This window comes from Meles meles, chromosome 2 (genome assembly GCF_922984935.1).
Source record: "Meles meles chromosome 2, mMelMel3.1 paternal haplotype, whole genome shotgun sequence".
Classification (NCBI taxonomy): Eukaryota; Metazoa; Chordata; class Mammalia; order Carnivora; family Mustelidae; genus Meles; species Meles meles.
The window spans coordinates 49,835,431-49,855,064 of record NC_060067.1 but is presented as its reverse complement, the minus strand read 5'-3'; the positions used below and the strand labels follow the sequence as shown (position 1 = coordinate 49,855,064).

The 19,634-nt window shown below is 35.1% G+C and overlaps 1 protein-coding gene across 1 annotated transcript in view; it reads right to left on the bottom strand.

Annotated features, from left to right (window-relative positions):
• Positions 1-323: 323 nt before the first annotated feature.
• The window catches only part of DHX15 (DEAH-box helicase 15), a 57,852-nt gene continuing 38,541 nt past the window's right edge, over positions 324-19,634 (bottom strand). Inside the window, exons 7-14 of the mRNA XM_045993477.1 lie at positions 15,879-15,965; positions 14,206-14,355; positions 13,707-13,815; positions 13,010-13,201; positions 9,996-10,118; positions 4,766-4,956; positions 2,072-2,241; positions 324-890 (exon numbers count right to left, since the gene is read on the bottom strand). Of these exons, the coding sequence (XP_045849433.1) occupies positions 773-890; positions 2,072-2,241; positions 4,766-4,956; positions 9,996-10,118; positions 13,010-13,201; positions 13,707-13,815; positions 14,206-14,355; positions 15,879-15,965 (1,140 nt within the window). The 3' untranslated portion in view covers positions 324-772. The remainder of the gene's footprint in view (positions 891-2,071; positions 2,242-4,765; positions 4,957-9,995; positions 10,119-13,009; positions 13,202-13,706; positions 13,816-14,205; positions 14,356-15,878; positions 15,966-19,634) is intronic.

The following is a 19,634-nucleotide window of genomic DNA, read 5'->3' as shown; positions in this document are numbered from 1 at the left end:
ACAAATCAGCCTTATGAAATGAACTTTAAGACGAAAAGAAAACTATTGTTATTCAGTCCTTGGAGAGCCAATTTTGAATGAAAACATACACTTTTATCCCATTAGATCACACCTTGTTTAACCTAACAAAGTACCATGCTATCGTCTTAAAAATATTGCTTTAATGACTACTTTATCTAAGAAGCAGTAGCCTTTGGGAAAAGATGCTAAATACAAAATCATAGCATACTTACATTTAAAAAAAAAAAAGCCCCACACTTGAGAAGAGAAGAAGCCATATTTAGAGAGACTAGAACAAAGATATCAAAGTGCTTTGGCTGAAATTAGTATAAATAGACTTTATTGAAGTCAGTGCCTCTGTACTGAGACAGAAGATTGTGTCTACATAAGCACAAGTTGTAACATTTCACAACTTCTAAAAGGAATGTCAACAATTACAACGATCATGCATACCATGGTCGATAATCACATTTTAGAAGCATTTTCAACCATTTCTAAAGAAATGCTTATAACATTGTTATATATAGAACTACTTTCAATAAACTGCAAAACATTGATCGACTTTTCCAGTATGAGCTACAGTGTCAACACAAAAGGGAGGCATAAATGTTTAATTTATGAAATCAGAATGGAATATTTACTGTAAAGAAAAATTAAAAAGCTTTCAAATAAAGGCCATTATTGAACCAACGTGAAGAGCACAACTTGAACTTTTGAGTTCATTCATCTTTTAAAGCTGTCCTCTGAATAACTTCAGTTCTAAGCACTGAATTCAGTACTGTGAATATTCCTTGGATTGAAGTTTGGCAATGATGCGGTCCAACTGTCTCTTTGCTTCACACTGTGGGAAATTGCTCATGTCATAATATTGAGGGGCAATTTTCACCAACCTGTCCAGAAGGGGGGGGAAAAATTACCAAATTATCATTTAATTAAAGACTAGAGTTGCTAACAGGATAGGAATTACTCATTTATATGTTGATGAACAAAGGCAAATCTACAAATCCCAATCAACATTAAAACTGCAAACACCTAATCCATACAAACACTACTTTTAGAAGTGCATTACTTTTGCAAGCTGTAAAATTTTCTGATGTTGGACTTTCATAACTTAAAAAAAAAAGCTCAAGACAAATCCTTTCAAAAACCTTTCTCACATTAATAAAAAGATATTAAAATAAGGTCTTAATTTCTTCTCTCTAGAACACTATTTTGACCAACCTCTCCAAGGTTATAGTAGTACAGGTTCTACATGAGAAATATCTTTGCATTCAAATGCTTGTATCTTCTCAAAGTTTACTAACCATAAATACAGATCTACACCCCAAAGAATTCACTTGACTGAATCTTTTTTAATGTTCAGCCATACAATTTTTTCTCAACAAAGAATTTAAGATAAAATGGTAATGTCCTACACAAGTATCAAAAGTCATAAATCTGTGTAGGAAAGAAGTCTCACAATATCTAGCAAGTGACATCAACTAAAATTAGTGCTTTCAGTCCCACCATTCTTGGCTGACATCTCCTATCATAAGTTACAGAATGGATTCTGGTAAACCAACCAAACCAAAAACCAGACATACAAAAGGGGAGTGGTGGTAATTTTGCTTAAAATAACACAATCAGTTCCTATAACAATCTGTAGATCAAATATGCTAAGATACAAGACGTGTAGTATTTATGTTTGCTTACTGACTCTCTTTAAAGCATCAACATATAAAAAGTTCAGAGCTAATGATAGAACACTGTTTCAAGTACAGTACCAGGAGACTTGAGTTGATCACAACAAAATAGCTCCTAGGACACTCCTGAAGTTAGTCAACTATAATTTTATATTTGGCTTCAAATCCTGTCCATGCCCATACCAACAGTCCCACCATCCTCTTAGCAAAGCAAAGATTCTAAGAGATCAAACATACTATCAGGTCAAGGCCCCATACCTAAACATGGGAGCACATATCCTGAGCTGATGAGAAAGAACATTAAGTTCCAGGATAGGACTAGTGCAACAAAGTCAGATTCCTGAGCAAAAATGTTAACAAAAACTGTTAGAACAAAGGGTGGTACTTACCATTCTGGTTTGATATCTGTACATGTCCGGATGTAATTCTTTGTTGTAAGAACAAACTCATTATAAAGCACCCATTCAGGCTTGTGGTCAAGAACAGTAGAGGGATGCAACTGAACCACCTGGTTATCTTTCACAGTTAAGTAATGCCCTGTTCGTTCTAAATGTGCCACCTGAAACCAAAATCCAGTAAATTAATACAATGCTCTTGATGTACTACTTATAAAGCAAAAGTGATATAAAGCTACCTATACAATTAGAACGGGCAGGCCTAAACTTTTGCTTTTTATTCAGGGGCTACACTTACTTACCACTGCCCTACAAAGCAGGGGATCAGCAAATTACTGCAGGCCAAATCCAACTCATTGCCTGCATTTGTTAAGGCCTATCAGCCAAAAATGGTCCATATGTCTTTAAAGAATTGGGGGGCGGGAACAACAACAAAAGAACAGTACTTGGTGACCAATAAAAATTATGTAATCTGAATTTCAGGGTCCATAAATAAAGTTTCACTGGAACGCATGGATGCGGATTTGCCCATGGCCACATCTGCACTTCGAGGGCAGACAGGGCTAAGCAGTTTGAAAGTGACCTAATGGGCTCATGGCCTTATATATACACTATCTAGTCTTTCCTGCCTTAATCTATCTAGAGTGGGATCCTTAGCGCCAGGTGGCAATTGTGTATTAGATGAACAATTACTGCAACATTCATGATTAAGACGGAAAATAAAGCAAAAGGTAGTCTACAAAGAAAATATAACAAGAATGGAGCAGACAAAGGTGCACATGCTTCTTGCCTCCATTTCTTCTATCTATAATCAAACACATCAACTGGTGGAACTTATCTACTATTTAATTAGCTAACGCTGAAACAGATGATGGTATGTCTTTTCCAATTCTAGAACTATAGTAATATGAAGAATGTGTATGAATGACAGAAATGAAGAATTATTAATAAATAACAGAAAAATGAACTCAATTTCCTTCAGTAAATAATTACTAAGCACCTACTAGCTGCCCGGTACTATACTGGATGCCCTGTTTCTAACCAAGTTTAACTTTCACAGAAGTAGAAATCTATACTGTTTGAGTATGACTTTACCAATCTTTTTTGAATTATAAGCAAATTTAAGAATATATCAAAAAGAAGCCACTGTGTATTAGTATATATTAAACAAATATTAAGAATAAAGTGTCTAAAGAATGAATTTTCTTACCTAGCTTTATTATTTCCCTAACTCTAATGAGCATGGGATCTTAGATAAGGTGCCACAATAAAAATTCTTACTGTTACTATGATTTCAACTATAGACTATGCACCAATCAATTCTTATTTTGATTCTGTGCATCTGGGTCCATCCTCAGCTCATCTGGCCTTAAGGCAGGCCACATCTTGATTAACAGACATAGCCAAAATAAAGAATGAACAAACAGGAGACAGAAGTGATGATTAAAATCAATCTAATCACAAGTAATGGATTGATTTGTTTTCAATTTTGCCACCAGGGAATGAGTTTTTTTTTTTTTTTAAAGATTATTTATTTATTTATTTATTTGACAGAGAGAGAGATCACAAGTAGGCAGAGAGGCAGGCAGAGAGAGTGAGAGGGAAGCAGGCTCCCTGCTGAGCAGAGAGCCCGATGTGGGACTCGATCCCAGGACCCTGAGATCATGACCTGAGCCGAAGGCAGCAGCTTAAACCACTGAGCCACCCAGGCGCCCCGGGAATGAGTTTTTAAACATAATTTGTTTAAAATCCCTTAAAATAGGGGCGCCTGGGTAGCTCAGTGGGTTTAAGCCTCTGCCTTCTGCTCAGATCATGATCCCAGGGTCCTGAGATGGAGCCCCACATCAGGCTCTCTGCTCAGCAGGGAGCCTGCTTCCCCCCCATTCTCTCTCTGCCTGCTGCTCTGCCTACTTGTGATCTCTGTCAAATATATAAATAAAAATCATTAAAAAAAATAAATAACTAAAATCCCTTAAAATAAATGCTCACTATGTTTACCTGACCAGCTATACTTCGGTTAGTAAGTCCCCACCATAACATACTTAAAACTAAATGAAACATTTTAAATTATTTTTTCATCATTATCACTTAAAAGACATTTTTGGCTTTTGGAGCACCCAAGGGTCTCAGCTGTAAATATCAATGATCACTCTATAGCACTGTGAATGAAATACAGTTGTCTGAATATCTGATTTTGGAGTCTTTATTTTCCACATGAAAAGGAAAGTGAACTGCACTTCTGGATCCACCCAGGGAACTGCCTTGTTTCAGCACAGTTTAGAACTATACATCTCCACTTACGACCTAGATTCAGACTTTTCAACACATTTATCAAAAGACAAGAACTGAAATTTACGTTGAAGAAACAGCTGTTAATCTCACCTGAAAATGGCCAACATATCATTTGGCATAAAAAAGACTGCTAATTAAAGAGTAATTCCAAACCCATTTCTACATAAATGGATTACTAACTTTGTCATTTAATTAGTTAATCTGTCACTCATTTTTTAGACACACAAAATTTCTTGGTATATTATTAGTTCAGTCCAAAATCTGGACATAACATTTAAAATCAGTATTCAGAGGCATTCTTTAACTTGTTTAAGTAGATTCAAAGGGCTGTTATAGAAAGCAAACACTATTATGTAAAAATTTAATTATACATGCATGCATGTATTACCCACATACCTGCATAAAATACCCAGTAACCAAAGCTTTTCTTATATTAATATAATAGTCCCTGCTTGTAAAGTCAGTACTTCGACGAGGCAAATTAAATCTGTCCATAATTCGTGATAGCTGCTGGCGTACATTATCTGCTGACATCAGGGACCTGTAGTTAATGAAGTTGTCATAACACCACTGAACCGATTCATGATCTATAAAGTTGGAGGGAGGGGAAAAAAGAGGGGACATGAATTATCCATATAGGTATATTATCTAATTAAAAAGAAAAATCATTATTAAGAATAAACTAAGTAATCTAGAAAGGAGAATTAGCCACATCAGTGTTATAAAAGAACCACAAGGTTATCAACTTTCCTAAAAATCTATAGTGAAGTTCAAAATCAGAAATAGCACTAAACTAAGGTTTCTGGCTACTGGATTTTGTGATTTTGAATAAAGTATTTTTGATGAAGTTACATCACCCATTAACACCCACCTGGTTGTTTTTCATATAGTCTAACAAACAAAGATGGGTTAAGGGAATGTGATAAAATGTCATGTCTTCCTCATTTTCAAAAAAAGACAGCCTTAGATTAAGATTACCAAATACAATTTAAAAGTTGTAAAACTGAATTCAAATGACTACTACATAATTTTTATTTAACTACTTCTGAGCTAGGGCACAAATCTAGAGCTAAATATTTAAAAGTTTCACTGCAACCCATGTGCCTTTTAATGCAGGACAAACAAGATTTAAAATATAAGTGGTAAAGCACTCCTTAATCCCAACCACCTATTTTTTTTTTTAACTCCTCCCTCTACCACCTCCCCTCTGGTAACCATCATGCTGTTCTCTATAATTAAGAGTCTGTTTCTTGATTTGATCCTATCCTATTTTTTCCCTTTGTTTTCTTAAATTCCACGTGAGTGAACTCATATGGCAATTGTCTTTCTCCGACTTATATCACTTAGCATTATACTCTCTAGCTCCGTCCTTGTCACTGAAAATAGCAAGAATTCATTCTTTTTCATGGATGAGTAATATTCCACCACCCACCCACACACACACACACACACACATCGCCTTTATCCATTTATCAATCAATGGACACTTGGGCTGCTTCTATATGTTGACTACTGTAAAATACTGCTGCTATAAACACAGGGATGAATGTATCCCTTTGAACAGCGATGAGCACAGGATGATGTATGGAAGTGCTGAGTTACTATATTGAATATCTGAAACTACTGTAACACTATATGCCAACTAACTAGAATTAAAATAAAAACTGGAATAAAAAACTAAAGAGCTAGACTATAAAAGTAAAAAAAAAAAAAAAGAAATACAAGTGATGTAGTTTATAAGGATTCTGGAATCCCCCACTCATGTTTAATAAACAAGTCTTACTATTATTAATAAACAACACTAAACACTTCAAATAATTTCACTGCATGTATTTATTATCAAAGGGCTATTTCTCTACTGATGAATCCTTGACAAGCTTCCAACCAATCCACTGTTTGCTCATTTAAGCAAAGAGCTCAAACTGCAGCATAATATAAAATATTATACAGTGACATTTTAATGTCCCTGAGAGTCACAATGGAAAACTTCATCATTTACTTCATAGGACTTTTGATAAATAAACCTAAGAGGGTTACTGTGAAAAGGGGGGGGGGGGGGGAGATCTTAAAATCAGAACTATGTTAATCCTTCCGCAGCTTCTGTAATATACAATAATCTTTGGCACACTCTTTTCTCCTTAGTTCTAGGATTCTACCAATTGTAACATACAACATTTTAATTGCTTTTCAAAGGAACAACATATATTAATAAATGTCTGCTCGTTACAAAATGCAGCCACATTTCAGAAAGGATGGGTGGGCAGGTGAGGTAGTAAAATGGATCTTTAAATTAGAGAACTGATGTGTTCAAGTCATTAACCCATCTAGAATGAGAATAAGTATCCATCTGAACTTACTGACATTTAAAACAAAGCACCAAGTATCTTCAGAAGATAACACAAAGAGAAGAAAGTATGCTTTAGAGGCATCCTCGCTTATGCTGGTGCAATGTATGGAGCTGAAACACAATGGAAATATCCACACTGAGACAGTAAGACAGGGGGCCCTTGAAAAGGGCAGCTGATTTGAATACTCTGATTTGAAGTATAGCTTTTCTGAGGTTCTAAAGTTCAGAACTCATATCCCCTAAAGAGAACACTCTTTAGGGTAACAGAATGGCAATTTTAAGTGGTCAAGATAAACACTATCTGGCAGTACTACAAGTACTTTCTTAATTTGTGAGAAATAAGTTGATAAATGGGAAAAATAATACCTAAACTTAGAAATATTTTGAAATAATGCTAGCTATAAATTTCTTAACCAATACAGTAGAACTACTTTTAAGATCTAAAGTCAAATCATTTCAGAGTGAAATCAGACACACAGACAAATCAAGGTGTTCCAAAATAATTTAAATCTGTTTCTCAAAAGTGTTATTTCAGAGACGCCTGGGTGGCTCAGTCAGTTAAACATCCAATTCTCAACTTCCAGCTCAGGTCTTGATTTTAGGGTCCTGAGATGGAGCCCCACAAATGGGCCCCAAGCTCACAGTGGAGTCCTCTCTGCTCACGTGCATGCCCGTGTGTGCTCTCCTCTCTAAATTTATTTTTTAGAAGTATTATTTCAACATGCAGTACATCAAGATAAATTTTAGCTTTTCTATGTAATCAGCCACTGTCATTATCTCTGATAAGATAGTTCCTCTTGACCAGTTTCTGAAACACGGTTGCTATGCTTAATGTTTCAATTAACAACATAACATAGCATCATTTAAAAATCATTAGTGAAAACATTCCAAATTCAATAAAGGGATATGAAAGGTCCAAATATTATGTAGAGATCTGGAAGTCTGAAATTATTTTTTAAACAGCTCCCTTCATTTGAAAAGATGACAGGCAGTAATTAAAGGCTAAATCCTTTGACTACTGGGGACACTTCTATCAAATGTTCATTCTGTTTCCTTTGACCTTATTTACTACCAGTATATGGAGTAAAAGGTCTAAAAACACCCAACAGCTTACCATCCCTATGGCAGTGAGAAACATGCAGTAGACAAGGATCAACCATCTAGAGAATGGATGCTACCTCTCTAATTCATGACACTCCTTCTCCTAGTCTTACTAAGAAGCAGTAGGATAAAGCTTTTACAGATTATCTACTGTCCAATATTTGCATAGAAAGCTCCCAACTACCAATATGTACATAAAGAAAAAAGCATTATTTACTATTTTATCATGTGAAACAGTAAACTCCTCAAATTTCAAAAACTGAATTGTTACACATTCATACTTAAAATCTAAATACACAGTTCTGTACTATCAAATCTAAACTTCATTCTCAAAGCAACTGATGAAATCCAAATACACCAACTAAAGAAAACTTAAATAACAAAATAATACAATCTACTAACTTAAGAGAACATTAAAATGTCTTGTGAGACATACACGGTAAAAACCCATGCTGCTCCATTAGAAATCTTTTAATTTCCACTTAAAACGGTATTTTAATGATATCAAAGGATTTTGAGAACCAAGATGGACATGAATCTGCTCCTTCTCAAGACCTTCCCCTCTGCAGCCTCCCCGTCAGTTAACAGGTTATATGCCTGATGGTCACACAGTTCACCACCACGACACCACCTGTTTGACACACACAGGAATATAGTGTATTTCTTGAATTGACCTAACCTATCAGGAACAGTCTTTAACATTATGCATTATCAGTACACTGGACACAAGAGGGATAAAATAAATGTTCTGAAGTCAACTGTGTACTGGCCTTCATTTTTTATTTTAACCTGGTATTTACCAATTCTATTCAACTCATAGCGAAATTCATGTGTAACACACAGACATGCAGCACTTTGGCAGCTATGCTCTTTGTTCCACCTACAGGCTCTGCAGCATTTTTGGACTCTGAGATAAATAAATTCATCCCCACCCAAAAGAGATGTGCCAAAATGAACAGACCATTTTAGAAGTATAAATAGATTTTTAGAAGATAACAAAAATGAGTTACAAATAAAATGATGTGAAAAACCTGAATTTGAGCCACTGTATTTCCTTGTTCTCAAATGGAAAAATGTTTTTCGTGTCACTAAATAGTCTCTGAAAATGATTTAAAGTTAGAACAGGGCACCTGGATGGCTCAGTCAGTTAACTGTCTGCCTTCAGCTCAGGTCATAATCCCTGGATCCTGGGATCAAGCCCCTCATTCTGGCTCCCTGCTCAGTAGGGAGTCTGCTTCTCCCTCCCCCCATCGCCCCCGACCTGTGCTCGCTCTTTCTCTCTCTTTCAGATAAATGTAAAAGGAGAGAAGAAAAGAAAAGCTAAGCTAGAAGAGTATAGCATAAATCACTGAACCCACCTTTTTATTGGTGGGCATTAAATATATTATTCCCCCCTACCCTTTTTACTATCATATATAATTCTGGGAAGAAATCTTTTAATTGTATCTGTGTCCACTGGACACTGAAAGATAACTTCATAGATTACTTCTGGGTCAAAGGGTGTGAACTTCTTCAGGTCTCAGTGACATAAAATCTACTGCTTTTCATAAAGACCACATCAATTTATATTTCCACCTCTAGTGTAGGACTGTTACACTAAACCCACTCCTACAGACAGGATTATTTTTATATAACCTTTGCCAGTTTTATAGGTGAGAAAATGGTACCTCTCAATAATAATGCTCTTAAACTACAAGGAGAGTTTGTATATGGACCACTTCTAACCTGAGAATGGTCATTCACATCTGCAGCCCATTTTTCTATTTTGTTAGTTTTATATTTACTTAAGAGCTATTTATTAGTAAAATTATTAAGCAGTAAAGATTCTATAAATGATACAAAACTATTCACATATAATGAATGAAAAGAAATAGGAAAAAAGGTACATAAAAATTATAGGTCAGTGGTAAATATTATACTATTTTGTATTTTGTTTTTATCGCTCTGTATTTTCCAGATTTCTATGATCGGTATTTCCCCCCTGATTATAAGTAAACAACTTTGGAAAGGACAGACAATTTCTATTTTAAATGGTAGTCAGGAGTTTTTTCTAAAGTACCTCTGGATTTCTAATGTAAAGTTGTCACAGATAATAAATGAAAGTAAGATGAAGAAACATCTTATATGCTGCAAGTGACATTTAGACAATAGAGTGCCTTCAATCTAATTTACACTTACTTTGTTTAAAAGCATGGTAGACATTCAGCAGTGTCAGATGATCTCCATCTATGTGGGCAAATCTCATCTTGGCTTCATCTGCGGCTTTCTTGGCCTCCGTGGGGCGAACAAAACACTGTGGGACTAAACAAGGTTGGTATGGGCCCAACACAAACGCCCATATCGATGAGTCACGCATTCACAGATAGAGGAACAAGGCCTAGCTAGGTCAGTTCACAGAGCATAGGGCAGGGCAGGATGGCCTCCAACTGCATCTTGGACTGTTTACTACCTTGATTTGGTACATCAACACCTAACCACATCTGTAAGACAAGAGGGTTTCAAAGCTACAGAGTACCTGATTATTTTAACTAGATCTAGAAGTAGGCATCAAACAGCTATTCTGAAGGCCATCAAGATACTAGAAATAGAAAGCTCGACTTATTTCAAAAACCAGTGCCGATAGCTCTACCAATAACCAGGATTATGGTGTCAATAGCCTTTAAGCTAAATGTAATTTTTCAAAAGGCCATCCACTAAATCCACTGAATGGCTATGGAAGTTATGAGCTCTATTTGCCCACTGCAGGGCTAAAAACAACTTTCTAACCAATCTATTGCCACATTTCTACTGTAATTTTTTCCCTAGTGCTATGGCTATTACCAACTGGTGGGTATCACTATTAGCACCGGTGAGCAGAAGCATATGTAAACATAAAAAATATCATGAAATCTTGGGTTTTGATGATAGCAGTAGTGGTGGAAGGTTAAACCGCCTTTGAATTAAGAAAATTCAAAAAGGCTGCGGATATTCAGCCTAGTTTTCCAGCATTTTAATAAAAAGATTAGAAAATGACGTCCCAAGTTAAAAAAAAAAAACTGTTATTTGAATCAAAACCTCAATATAAAAAGCAAAATTCAGTATTTAAAAAGTTGACAATTAGTCTGAAACAGTCATTATTTCAAGGGTCACCAAAATATGTAACTACAGTATTTGTTTAGAGCCTCAATGTTAATTCACATAAAACTTTAAGTTGTTACAAAGCGTGCACTACATTTTTAAAATACAACTTTCCTTAATTCACTTTAGCAATTCCATAGTAATAAAAGCAGTATGAAAGTAAAAATACTTAACAGCTTGGGACTTTGTCAACACATTTTTAAAGCTCTTAAAACCTTGTCAATATAAAAAAGTATAAATGATCAGTCCAGATAGAAGATAATGGGAATAATCAACAACAAGATCAAATACAGTATCAAATTACTTTCCCATACAGTTCCCCTTTAAAGATACCAAAGAAGCCAAATAAAGACAATGACATACGATCACAATAAATATAAATTAAATGTCTTGCTTAATGTAACTGAAGCAAGGTAATTCATAGAAGTACAGAAACCTCTCAAAGATGTGAAAGTAAATATGAACTAGCTCCCAGAATTAACAGTGGGAATAAGTAGCATCCTAGAAGGCCCTTGACTGTACTATTTTGTATCAGGACCTGAAAACTTCAAAAACTATTTAAATGGAAAATAAAGCAGTATAAACTCGGCAAACTGTTTTTGTTCCATGACTTCTTCCTCTCCATTTAACATCCCCCCCCCCAAATGCCATGCTTAATAACCACTACACATAAATGTCCATAATCTTGATGTGCTAATAAACCCCTGTGTTGTGCAGAGCTCCTTATTACAAATAAGAGATACAGTTGGAAGATTTCAACTGCGTCACAATGACCAGTTTTTTAAAGAGCTAGTAATCTAGACTCTATGATGGTAATTATATAGTATCCCTGATAAGAGAAACAGGAAGAATAAAAACTGAGCAGAAAACAAATAAATACACAAACAATCTGTTAATCTTGCCCCACACTTTCTCTGCAAACTAAAATCTTGGGTAAATACCAACTGGGAGCATCTAACAAAAACACGTAAGAAAGGCAGACAACAACCTACCACCACCTCCGCAAGTGAAACTACAATTTTATTAAAATGATTCGATACTGCCCTGCCCATCTGCTCTGAGTCTGATCAGTCATAACTCTGCAAAAAAACATTTTTAGCTAGTTCTTAAATAAAAAATTCACACCATTAAAACATACCATACATCTAAACTAAGCCAAAATTTTATATTTAGGAAATTTTTCAATTTATCCTTTAATTCTAAGTAAGATTTTCAATTATTTGAGGCATTAAGTTATAATAAAGACGAATAAACCACTCTGAAACTGAAGTCATTCTCCCCAGTACTGGAACTAGTAGTATAAAGTACTTTGATCATCAGTAAAAACATGAAATGTCTTCTATTTTTAACCGTAAGAATCAGTGTAAAGTTGTTAATCATCTTTCTTCTTTTTGGAAAGTCTAATTTCCAAGTTACAATTCATTTGTGGATTGCGCTTTATTGTTAACTAAAAACAGAATTTGTTCAGCTTAATGCTCCAATTTCCAAAATTAGCAATATTATCTATTAGGTTTATTTCTTTAATCAAGTGTTTTCTGCCATTGTAAAAGAATTCTCATCCGTTAGATTTTAAGCCTAAAATTAAACATAACTATTTCTATTTATTTGATACTAACTTTGAAATTCATGTTTGCATGACTGCCACTAGAAAACATATTTATATATGTAGGAAAAGCTCAATTTAAATGATAGTTTGGGTTTGTCCCAGGCTCACTTAATAGTGCCAAGTACTAGAACGAATTTCTTCTTGTGCTTTCAGTAATAAACCGCAAAACTGATGAACCTACCAAAGAACTCCATTACAATTGTGTTCAGACCTGTTCTTTTCTTATTGCAATTTTTATTCGCACTCAAGAGAGCCAATGCTTTTACTATATTTTGTGCACAATTACTTTACTTTTGTAAATATTATGTCTTTATAAATCTATTTACAAGAGATTTAGGAAACAAAATGAGTTCCTCGAAACCAACTATAAAATCCACTATCATACTAAATATTAAAAAACAAAACCAAATGTGAAGTCCACCCAAACTGTGAAGAGCTGGGCTTTTTTTAGTTCCTTTCCCTCTATTACCTGACAACATAGCAGTAATAGATAGGACCTCATTAGAACAGTTGTAGTCACAACTTGCAATAACCATTTTAGCGAGCTGTGGATCTAGAGGAAACTCTGCCATCATGGATCCCAATTCAGTCAGATCTCCATCATCATTTAAAGCAGCCAGGTAATTCAAAAGTTCTAAGGCTCTCATCAGAGTTTCAGGAGCTGGGGAAAAAGGCAATCTATTAGACAAACTGTTTAATAAGCAAAAATGTGATAAAGTACAAACTATTAGAAGCCATCTCATTTTTCATTCTACAGTGGACCAAACTCAAAACTCAACCTGTCATCAAATTCAGTTATAGAGATCTAGCAAACAATGAATTACATAAACTTGCAAAATTTTCCTGCACAGTTAAAACTGTCATTTTCCTACATTAAACACACACACACACACACACACACACACACACACACACACACACACGGAAATTTCTGATTTTCCTGCCCAGTCAGTAATTCCCATAATATTTAGTTATTCTGAAGAAAGAAACAAATTAAAAAGAACTTTCTCAGATAGTTGTCAATCTTTTAGCTTTAATGCTACCATATGAGACTCTTCCTGATGATACTAGAAGAAAAAGTAAGGGGTATGTGTGTAATGAATAAGATGCAGAGACACTGAACTCTGGTTAAAAGGTTTGCTAAAATATGCTTTGAGAATTCATACCTGGTGGATCCATAAAGTCAAAATGCACCAAATCATCAATACCAAGCTTCTTCAATTGTAACACAACTGATCCTAAATTAGAACGCAAAATCTCAGGATAGGTGTTATCCTAGCAAAAAAACAAGAATGTTTATTCTGTTAAACATGCCTTAATCCTCTTGCTCCAGACAACAAAACATATCTGTTCTCTGCCTCTTTAGCTATTTACTTTGGCATTACTTCTAAACCACCAATCAACATGAGAAAAATACCAGAAAGAAATCAGACTTTTCCTGTGAACTATCTTTACAGGGTTGAAAGTGTTACCGCCACTGTTCGCTTCAACTTAGAACTGTAACAGAGAGCTGTACGGTAGATTACAACATAAATCTCACTAGGAGAAAAAGTAAGGAGCTTACGGTGCCAAAGGCAAGATGAAGTAAATAGAACAATTTTCTTCTGGTAACAAATTCAACTTAACCTTCCAAACAAATAGGAAGGATACAGCAAAACCCCTTACCTGCATTTCTGTTTTATAAGCCTTCTCTGTATAAAGTCTGAAGCATTTCCCAGGTCTGGTACGCCCAGCTCGACCAGCCCTTTGTTGAGCTGAAGCTTTACTAATGGCTGTTACCAAGAGAGACTCAACTCTGATTCGAGGATTGTATACCTATTGGAATGAAAATAATGTTAAGAATTTTTCCTCCAGTTAACCACAAAACTATAATCTAACAGAATTATATCTATTTCTATTATATCTAATAGAAAAACTACGGAAAGTGCACAGTTAATCTCAAAATAAAGTAGTACTGATGAAGGCTGTAAATCAGAGACAGAAACCAAGAATTGGTTACCTTGTGCCTTAACTTTCAGATATTCTGACTCCATCATTCTGAAGATTCAAGCTAACATGGAAAGGCTCTTACCTATTATACACAAAGCTTCTAACACTTTTACTCTTTCTAATTGAAAATAATTTCAGTTCTACTAGTTTTACCTTGCTTTCATAGAGCAGACAGTTTTGAAGGGTTTTGCCTGAAAAGAATCTGTCAATTTCAACATTTGATGTTCAGAGTGAACATCATGAAAAACATTTTGAACTTAGTCCAAAAGAAGTCAGTTACACACTGCCACTTTAAAGAGACAAATTTCCATCAGAAACACTAATACTACAAGCAACAGATTCTCCCAATTACACCTACAAAATGTAACTAAATGCAATCAAAGATCTGTGAATTACAGAACATCCCCAATATTTCTTGAGCAGTCACTTCCTCCAACCCAACTGCTTGGTTTTCAGCACTGTTCAACTAGAGGTTAACATTAACAGCTTTTCAGTTACTATGCCTGGCACATAAAAGAAACTCTGATTTCCTTCGGTAAATGACCAATCTACAGGAATGACAATCCTATTCCTCTTATTACTACCGCCATACTTTTTTTTTTTTTTTTAAAGATCTTATTTATTTATTTGACAGGGAGAGAGATCACAAGTAGGCAGAGAGGCTAGCAGAGAGAGAGGAGGAAGCAGGCTCCCTGCCAAGCGGAGAGCCCGATGTTGAGCTCAATCCCAGGACCCAGATCGAGATCATGACCTGAGCTGCAGGTAGAGGCCTAACCCACTGAGCTACCCAAGCGCCCCAACCTCCATACTTTGTTTTTTTTTTTTTTTTATGTTTTATTTATTTGACAGAGAGAAATCACAACTAGGCAGAGAGAGAGGAAGAAGCAGGCTCCCAGCGGAGCAGAGAGCCCGATGCGGGGCTCGATCCCAGGACTCTGGGATCATGACCTGAGCCGAAGGCAGAGGCTTAAACCACTAAGCCACCCAGGCGCCCCCCTCCATACTTCTTAAATGAATGCAGAAACCAAAATACTTGCCAATGCTACAGAGAAATAAAGAACAACAACAACGAAAAAAAACCCAACACCACCAACAACAAAAACCAAATTAACCTTAACAGGGAAAAAAAATACAGAACCCTAGGATTAAACATTATGCATGGGCTTAATACATGAGAACCATATAAGAACAGAAAAGGTTCATTATCACCAACACCTGAAAATAAAACACAACACAACATAAAAATAATTCTAAAAAGTAAACTGCAGTCACTAAATGAGTAGACAGTAAGAACTTTTAAGCTAACACCAATTTAATAAAGAATACAACTAAAGTTCTAAAGTATGTACCTTTTGTTTTGCAAATCCAGGATCAATCACAAATACCACACCGTCTATTGTCAAAGATGTCTCTGCAATGTTAGTTGACACAACTACCTGTTAAGAAATTAATGGTATATAAATTATATTGTAAATCAAGTAAAACTGAGATAAAAGTAAGCCATGAAGTTTCACTAATGAATTTCAATCCAGTAAGTAAACTAAAAATAAGGTTTCATCCTCAATGGCCAATGCAATATAAAGAAATTAATATTTAAGATTTTAAATCAAAATTCCATTTAGTCCATCACAACAAATTCATTTTTCAAAGAAAGATATTACTCCAGGTTATCAGTCAATCACATTGTTTTGATTATTTAAATGTAAGGATAGCATCAAAAGAAAAATATCGATGAAACAGTATAAGCTTAACTTCTGTCTCTGACAGAACACTATTTTGGTTATTACCCAAAGTCCACACCACATATATATCTTCCAATATTTTCTGGGAATATTTACAAAGGAACTGTGCACCACCAAAACTCAACATTTTAAACAAAATGGCACAGGAGGTCATGGGGGGAGAAAATCTCAAGTTATAATCCAAGAACTGGCAGATCATCAGAATCGAATGCAGAAGTTTTAGCAAGTGTACAGTCTCAAAGATGTCACAGCATACAAACCAAGTATTAATCACTTGAACCTTTTACTGCCAGGGGAAAATGTTTATAGCATTTACATACTGATCGTTGTGTGTATGTTAAGTGTACGATGTACTTTAGATCTATTTTAGGAAACTGGTTGGGGTTTGAGAATAACATGTCACATAATTTTTCTTTTTAAAAATAAGAAAATGGGATACTCATTAGTATTTTTTCCTCCAAACATCTGATTTTAAGGAACAGAAAACTGCCATTAATTGAAAGTGCCTGTATATGCAAGCAAATGACATGGAAGATGAGTCAGATACAGGGCCTACTCACACACCTTGTGAAGGAAGCTCAGACATGGACAGTGTAAATGACACCAGAGACTCACTCTGAGACTTAGGAAGGGTTTACTTCCACAGCAAAGACCAAGGAAACTTACCGAGAAAACGGCACTTAAGAAAACGGCACTTAAGTGAGTTGGCAACGGTAAGGTGGGATCTCCCATGAGAAAGAAGGTTAGAACACAGCAGTAGAAAGTTGTGCTTAAACTAGGGCATGTAAGCAAAAATGCCCATAGGCACATCTAAGAAACAAAAAGGACTTACAATGCCAAAACTTACTAGAGAGCCACTGACGGGGTAATATTTTAGCATCATTCACATATAAAACCAGAATCCTTCCTTTTTGTATTGGGTAGCTGCAAAGACTGCTGACTAGCAAATGGGTAAGAAACACGGGTCGTCTGATGTTACTGAAATATGTATTTTCAGTACATTTAGACAACACGCACACGGTTCAATAATTAAAACCAAAGCAAACATAAACAAGGCATATAAGGTTGACAGGTGAATTTGAATAAATATCCCGAGTTTAACATTCTTCTTCTACAAAGTCAAGTGTGTTGTGCTGGAAGGAGCAATGAATTTAGGAGTAGGTGGCAGAGCCGGGAAGCAAACCTAAGTAGCTAAGTTATAGCAGAAAGGTTTTAAGACTCCCAAACCTCAATTTCCTTTTATAACTTCTGCATATTAATCTAGCTAAGACAAAGCTGTTAAATAAAATTGGGTAATAAATGTAGAAAGTCCTTATAAACCTATTACAGAACCAGCTACATGCTTCTGATTATACAAGAGGTCTAAGAATTCTGGGGTGAAACTGTTACAGTTCTGGATATATACTTAAAAGTCAGGGAGAAAATTTTTAAAAATTACATTTCACATGTTTATTGTAGAACAGAATACAATTAATGTGATAAAAGTTTATTGATTCAACTGGTTCTTTACAGTTATTTGAAAATTATTTTTCTTTACAAAATAATTTTACTCAGTGGTCATGCATCTTTGGGTATGGAATGTGTGTGATAAACTACAGAATACTTACAAGGACGTGTGGATTTTTTATTCCACAAGTGTTTAACAGGATTATGCCAACCTGGCAAACCCCATGTCATTATCAAACTCTAAAACAGTAGTGTTAAAAAAGACCTTAGAAAAGTATGACTACTTTCAAGCTTTTTTTCCCAAAGGCTTAAAGTAAATTGGTTAGAAAAGCTTTAACGTAATAAAATTTTTTTCCCGAGTAGGACTTATTTACCATACTGATTTAGCAGGTATTCAAGTATCTTTGAGAAAATGGGCAGGGTTCTGAAACCATGGGAAGTAGGTTTGTGGACCAAAAAACAGAAAAACTCCTGTAAATGTATGACTTTCATGGTGCTTCTGCCAATGACTCTATTACTAGAGCTGGAGAAGTAATACTAGCTAGGTCTAAAGAAAACACACATACATAATACACAAGAACAAATAAATGAGATGTAAAAGTCTTCTAGCTCCTTTGAAAACTTAGCGATGGACTAAGGCAAGCCATAAGTATGTTCTAGATGTTAAGTGGCACATGATCTAATTAGGAACTGGTCAGAACACAGAGTGATCCTGAATTTGTCAAGGGACCTACATATGACCAGTGGAAATATATATAGATGGTACAAGATTTCTAGACTGTAACATGGCAGTAAGTGTTCAAAGAGCCTTAAAAAGTATTCAAACCTCACTGACCAAGCAATTATTTCAGGTAAATAACCCCTAAATATAGAATAAAGCCTGTGGAAAAGAGTTTGACATTACCGCCATTTTATGTGTTTATGTTAAGTGTGTTAAGATTAAACTTTATCTAGATTTATCCCCTTCCCCCTCAACAGCATGACTTGCAATGAAATCTACTTTGATTTATTTCAATAGTTCCACTTCAAAGTAGTAGAACTGAGAGTACTTGAGTTGCTCTACTTGAATTCTATTTGGACACAATAATGCATTTAGGTTCAACTAGTTTGGTTTTTAGTCCCCAGGGAACTCTGTGGGGGTCACCAATTCAGTAAGGACATTAACTTCTTTATTTGTCCACGTCCCAGCAGTACCACACTAAGTTACCTTCAGATAACTTGATCATTAAGCCTCTCTTTAAAACTATAGAACATCTCCACAAGGGCCATTTCTCTTTTTTATTGAGCAGTGTATGCTTTGAGCCATGTTAATTAATAAACTGTAAGATAAGCCACAGAAAAATCAGCTATCTGTATGGACAAAACATACAGATAGCTGATTTTTCTGTGGCTTATCTTACAGTTATGAAAACTAAGCAAAATCAAATAGTTGCTAGGTTTTAATAACACCAAATCTATTAAACAGCAATTGTAAGACGTACTCAAAAGATGTACATAAGTAATTTATTGATGAGTAAACTTTAATGTTTATACAAAACTGTAGCTTGAACTTAACCTCAAATATCTGAATAAATGTCAAGCATGATCAAAACAAGTAAAATGATCTACCCTCACAAAAATATATGCATTCTCAACCTTTCTCAATCATTAAAAATTTTAAAACAGTTCACCAGCAGTGCTGTGTTAGAAGCTCACATAAAAGGAATTCAGTAACTATTTGTAAAAGGAATGCTAGTTAAGTCCCCAATGCCTATAAAACTTTACCTTTAATACAGTCTACATTTTTAAAACTTTAATACTAACAGGCTGCTTTGTAGGTTTTATCTCAATCACATTATAAACTCTATTTTACATAAACTAATACAATCAGTAAGACAACAAATAAGTTACTACCTCACAAAAGGTGTCCAAATATAC